Source organism: Haliotis rubra, unplaced genomic scaffold (genome assembly GCF_003918875.1).
Source record: "Haliotis rubra isolate DU_JTF1 unplaced genomic scaffold, ASM391887v1 Scf128, whole genome shotgun sequence".
NCBI lineage: Eukaryota > Metazoa > Mollusca > Gastropoda > Lepetellida > Haliotidae > Haliotis > Haliotis rubra.
In genome coordinates, this window is record NW_025765203.1 from 1,161,553 (window position 1) to 1,167,732 (window position 6,180).

General features: G+C 41.3%; 1 protein-coding gene across 1 annotated transcript; it reads left to right on the plus strand.

The window, feature by feature from the left end:
* Positions 1-890: 890 nt before the first annotated feature.
* On the plus strand, positions 891-5,825 carry LOC124266770 (sulfotransferase 1C2-like). Its single transcript, XM_046701563.1, has 6 exons — positions 891-1,340; positions 2,067-2,223; positions 2,675-2,856; positions 4,074-4,177; positions 4,835-5,015; positions 5,471-5,825. Exons 1-6 carry the CDS (start codon positions 1,178-1,180, stop codon positions 5,566-5,568), a joined length of 885 nt encoding a protein of 294 aa, XP_046557519.1. The 5' UTR covers positions 891-1,177; the 3' UTR covers positions 5,569-5,825.
* Positions 5,826-6,180: the final 355 nt, after the last annotated feature.

The following is a 6,180-nucleotide window of genomic DNA, read 5'->3' on the forward strand; positions in this document are numbered from 1 at the left end:
TAATGAACTGTACCTACCTAACTGAATAATTTTATTTTATTTATAATTATAGGATATTTATATAGCGCACATATCCACGCACTAGTGCATGCTCAAGGCGCTGGTACTTTTCCCTCGATCATTGGATGTCAATCTCAACGGCACATCGCATTATCAATCTCAACTCCCTGGGGAGTATACAACTCTTGCAGCTACCGAGTTATTGTGGCTTTCCCATCCTCACGAGGTACCCTTTCACAGCTGGGTGGACTGGGACACATAATCACAGTACTTTGTCAATGTTCACTGCACGTTGCTGTACATGCAACTAGGTGATTGCCCGTATTCATGTGGCCACCATCTGGTCAAATACCAACGGATTCGTGGGTTCTTTTAAGTGCACAGGGTTCTGTACTGTACACTAGGGGTCTGAGTAATTTTAGGCCTCGTGGGACGACACCGTTGCTGCTACCAGTGCTCATCACTGTCCTTATTGGTATAATCACTGCTTATATATACATGTATATATGCCTCTGTATGTGGACAGGCATTGAATGTGTACTGCCATTCTATTTGGGTCTTCCATTGTAATTCCTATGCATTAATTTGTATCAATTTTGTAATACTATATATTTGAACCACAGGTGTTTCTCCTTCCAAAGGGCCGCACTTAGCAAACAGACTATACTGGCTTATAAATGCCCCCCTTGGTATACAGTTGAACCTATTATCCGCCGTAGTTTATGCTGCATATTACTATGTAGTTTCTGCTGTTGGTTGTTGTTAGCGGATATTTCCCAAACTGACAACACAAGTCCGGCTCGCCGGTCCAAGAAGTGCAAGCCTGAAGCCTGACTGTGACCTCTGACACCCCACCCTCGTATCTATGAGGGGGCTAAGTGTGCTTCGACCCAGCCGGGATTTCGCCTGGCACACGCTGCTCGTGGCAGGCCGTTTAGAGTATGTACTGGATATACTGGATACTGCATGTGATACTATCCATGGATGGTCACTTACACTATAAAGGAGGGTCACTGAGTGGCCTTTTCCATCATGACTTGACCCACTGACCCACTTTAATGGAAACTATCCAGGCGAGGTCAGGTCAACAAGCAACTCCGTTACTCAGGTATTCTAGTGTGTGTAAACCCGACTCTGTCCTTCCTTTGCCGCTGGAGAGTGACGACCGAGTTACAACATGGCTAGCAGGGCGGAGGAGGCAATGACATGTGGCTTTGATATGCCGCTATTTATGCACGAGGGACGAATCACTCCGAAACTAAGCCTGCCTCATGTCATCACCATGAAGTCTCGTCGTGTACGTGAGGACGACATATATGTTACGTCCTATCCCAAAACAGGTACTGTACTATCAGCGTTACAGTTCATAGAACTGCATTGCTTGCTGCACTCCCGGAGGAGACGTGTTTGGAGAGCCTACTTGTCCTACATAGACACATACATGTTCACTATGCTCGTAGTGTGTTCAATGTCAGTAACGTACACCCAGCCTATCTGTTCACTAGGCATACACTGTAGTCAGACAGCCTCTCCACAGGACCTGTATTGTCTGTTTAATATACAAATACAAATATTAGAATAATAACTGTTATATGTTAACTGAACCTCAGGTTTACCCGATGTTCACACTGTACATAACGCATGTTCACGGAGGTATATCCGATGTTCACTAGGTACACAATGTACATATACAGTATGTTCACGGAGGTATATCCGATGTTTACTAGGTACACGATGTACATATACAGTATGTTCACTGAGGTATATGCTGTGTTCACTAGGTACACACTGTATATATACTGCATGTTCACGGAGGTATATGCTATGTTCACTAGGTACACACTGTATATATACTGTATGTTCACGGAGGTATACGATGTTTACTAGGTACACAATGTACATATACAGTATATAGGTATATGTATGTTCACGGAGGTATATTCGATGTTCACTAGGTACACGATGTACATATACAGGGAAATGTTCACTGAGGTGTATCCGATGTTCACTAGGTACACACTGTATATATACAGAATGTTCACGGAGGTATATCCGATGTTCACTAGGTACACACTGGGTGTGGGAGATAGCTAACATGATTATGGCTGGCAAAGCAGAGTATGCCAAACACTGGCAGAACCATGCATTCCTTGAGTTCAGAAGTGAGGCGGAACTGGATGAGATCCCGTCCCCTAGGATCTTCTTCACTCATCTCCTACCTAGGTAAGGTCCGGAATATCCAGTTATAGTAGTATTTACAAAATACTGTGTAATTGCAGTTTTACTCGCACTCCCTACATTGCATTTGGTGGGGTCAGAACAAGCGTCCAGCTACAGTACTGGTAGGGGGTGGGGAGTGGTGTGTGTGTGTGTGTGTGTGTGTGTGTGTGTGTGTGTGTGTGTGTGTGTGTGTGTGTGTGTGTGTGTGTGTGTGTGTGTGTGTGTGTGTGTGTGTGTGTGTGTGTGTGTGAGTGAGTGAGAGTGAGAGGGATAATAGTTCACCAAACAGATGTTAGTTCGTTCTAACCGTATTTTGTTACGAATTTACACTAAAACATTTAGCAAGTGGTAGCGACCGAAGGAACAGTTCGTTATATCAGCCAGTTCGTTACAAGCGTAGTTTATTGTACTGCTAATGTTACATTGAATCCTCTCTCACTTCGTCTTACACCAGACAGTTGCCAGAGGAGGTGTGGACACGGGGGTGCCATGTCATCCACGTAGACAGGAACCCAAAAGACGCCATTGTGTCTTTCTATGTGCAACAGATTAACCAAAACTGGTGGCATAAGGAAAAGCCTAAGGCGTTCACAGGCACGTGGGATCAGTATGTCCATGCTAACATCAAGGGAACTGGTAAGTTTCACTTGGTCCAGGTATGAATGATCAAGTCCGTTGTAATTGCTGATTTCAACCACTGTTGTTTTTGTGGCAAGAGGGGATATGGATCAGACAGACAGGCACCAGGAGACGATAGTGGTGTCATCGAACGAACGTTGAAACTTTACCGTTATATAGTTTAGTATTGCTGTACCCGTGAATATCAGGATTAGAATTGATCTTCAGCAACCCATGCTTGTCGTAAGAGGCGACTGACGGGATCGGGTGGTCAGGCTCGCTGACGTGGTTGACATATGTCATCGTATCTCAATTCCGTATTGATGTTCATGCTGTTGATCACTGGATTGTCTGGTCCAGACCCGATGGTTTACAGACCGCCGTCATACAGATGGAATATTGCTGAGTGTGGCGTTTAACAAGAATCCACCCAACCAAATTAAGTATTGCTTAGCGCGGTGGTAAACAACGGAGGAACATGATATAACCTAAAATCGTCATGCAATATGCTACATCCAAACGTCCACACATTTCCTCTGCATATATCTAAATTAGGGTAATTGAAAAATGACATATTTCTTTTGATCAATGTTTTCACAACAGTTGTTCTTCTTATTGTCTTCTTTCTCAAAACAAATCAAATCACTATTTACCATACAGATAAATGATTCATTTATGTCTATCCTAACAAAAAGCTCAGAGCCTGCCTTTAACATTTCTGTCCAAATGACCCACTACACAGGTTTGAACTGTACTCTTCAACAACAGTAGGGAGACCTTAACTTTCAGGTAGGATAGGAAGTATAAGCGTCAACAAACTTATCAAAGACAGATATCTTATGAACGCACCACCCCTAAACACAACGCATGGAATGCACGTGCACAATGTAGTAGCCCAATACACATGCATGGGGTGAGATTCTTGATTGTGAGGGATTTCAAGAAGGTCGATAAATCACCGTAGAGCATTAATTTTGACAATCATCTTGCATCACACAGTTGTTAGTATTTGTTTCTAGCCGTTTTATTGTTTGAAAATGAAAATCGTATACATGTATATGCAAATTTTACGTCATACACCAATCATCTTTCAAGTGTTATTACTGTACAAACAACTATGGTCATAAGGAGTGCAAGTGGTGATGCACTCTCAAAACATTCATTATCATATCAACATTGATTTACTCAATGTTCCCCTACTTATATTTAGAGTATATAATCTTGATATTTTCCAGTCACGTTCGACTCCATTCTGGGTCATGTCTTGGCATGGAGCAAGGTCCCTGAACTACATCCGACTGTGCCATACTGTCAAGTTGATTTCGAGGATTTAAAGAAGGTCAGATATATTTCATACGTTTTATTGTACGTACTGACACTTGGACACTGAACATTTTCCAGCGGGTATTTTTTTTCCAAATCAGCATCCTTCGGGCACGGCTCTTCTGTCTTGCATATTTGTTTCTTTTTCATCATTTTGCCTTTTAATTTAATTGCCTTCATTTTTATTTAATATCCAGATACAACCTTGTCGTATCACGCAAAGTACTTTTATGTTTGCGCAACACTCGCGTGCATGAGATTACATAGCTTGATCCACTGAAAAATACATCAAGTGACTAAACACCAGCGACACCATACACTCCAAGCCACGTATCGTCATGTATACTGTAACCGTGTATATAACCTCAGACTGACCCGGTAGTATTCCATTGACTACAAGCATGTATCAGACATGTGACGCATTGCAATCACATGTACATGACGTGTCAGGATATAGGTCTTCAGCACATTAGCTGGAGACCTTCTGGAACTGCTTGGCAGACTTGTTGATTGTGGGTCATCGTAACCTGGAGGCGAAGGATGTCACGCATAATATCAATCACTGGTTTGTCTCAAAAGGTTATTATTTACACATGGAATATCATAATCAGCAATCATACCGTCAAATACTGTGCATGTAGAAAGGAAATTATTATTGCATTACTCTACACAGGACGATGTGGCTCAAGTAAGGAGGCTGGCGGAGTTTCTAGGACGACCCCTAGAGGACAAGGTGTATGTGGACATAGCCAAGGCATGCAGGTTTGACAAACTGAAACATGCATCTGAATATATAAAGGATCAAACGTTCCACAACAAGTGGAACAAGGGCTCGACTGGCTACTTCAGGAAAGGTAAAGATGGCCTGTTAATTCCCAGTAACTGATAACGTTCCACTTGGACAAAAAATTAATGAATGTGTAAGAGGGTTATTTCACGCTATCATCGTTTTCAGCGGTGGTTGTAACTACATTAATACCCATCTCAAAGGGACTACATTAATGCCCATCTGAAAGGGACCCCTAATTTTAGTTTGTTATAACCTTAGTTCGTTGTTATAGTCATAAATATGGATCAGACAGACGAAGAGAGCATGATAAAATATTATTGGTTGTCCAAACCATAAAAAGGGTGAAAATGATTCAAATGAAAGCTTTAACGATTTTACTTCTTACTAGATTTGTTTTAAATTTACTTTCACTTTACAGTGTTCACTTATAATTTCTCATATTTATTTCAATAGTCTGAAACATTTGAATGTTAATTTCAAGGATCACTATTCACTAAGTGTATGGTTCTGTATTTACAGGGGAGTCTGGTGACTGGAAGAACTGGTTCACGGTGGCGCAGAGTGAAGCTTTTGACAGAGCATATGAAGAAACGTTTCAACAGAAGTTTCCATACTAAAATGCCTATAGAGTGATGCAATATTTTCGAAAAGTAGCCCTTGTTTGTGTATTTAAGAAAAATCCGTTTATGTGGGTGCTATCCCCAATCCAGGACGAAGACGATGGTGATGATGATGATGACACATGATGAAGGCAATGAAGGATCATTAAGGCGAATCTGTGGTTTACATAAAGGATCAGTGAACATCGAAAGGCACCGGCAGCACCTTATTAAAAAATTAAAAGTTGTTCAATAAAGTTTCGCCTTCCCCTGAACTATCACGGTCAGTAATGCTTTAGAACAAACACTGTACTGATCGGTAATGCTTTATAACAAACTCGTAGAGCTTTATAACAAACAATATCCCGATCAGTAATGCTTAAGAACATACAGTATCCCGATCAGTAATGGTTGAGAACAAACAACATCCCGATCAATAATGCTTTAGAACGAACAGTATCCCGATCAGTAATGGTTTAGAACAAAGAACATCCCAATCAGTAATGATTTAGAACAAACAGTATCCCGATCAGTAATGGTTTAGAACAAAGAACATCCCAATCAGTAATGATTTAGAACAAACAGTATCCCGATCAGTAATGATTAAGAACAAACTATATCCCGATCAGT

Coding starts and splice junctions, on each gene's coding strand:
- LOC124266770 (XM_046701563.1), top strand. CDS start 1,178: ATGGCTAGCAGGGCGGAGGAGGCAATGACATGTGGCTTTGATATGCCG. Junction 1,341..2,066: donor TACGTCCTATCCCAAAACAG/GTACTGTACTAT, acceptor GATGTTCACTAG/GTACACACTGGGTGTGGGAG. Junction 2,224..2,674: donor TTCACTCATCTCCTACCTAG/GTAAGGTCCGGA, acceptor GTCTTACACCAG/ACAGTTGCCAGAGGAGGTGT.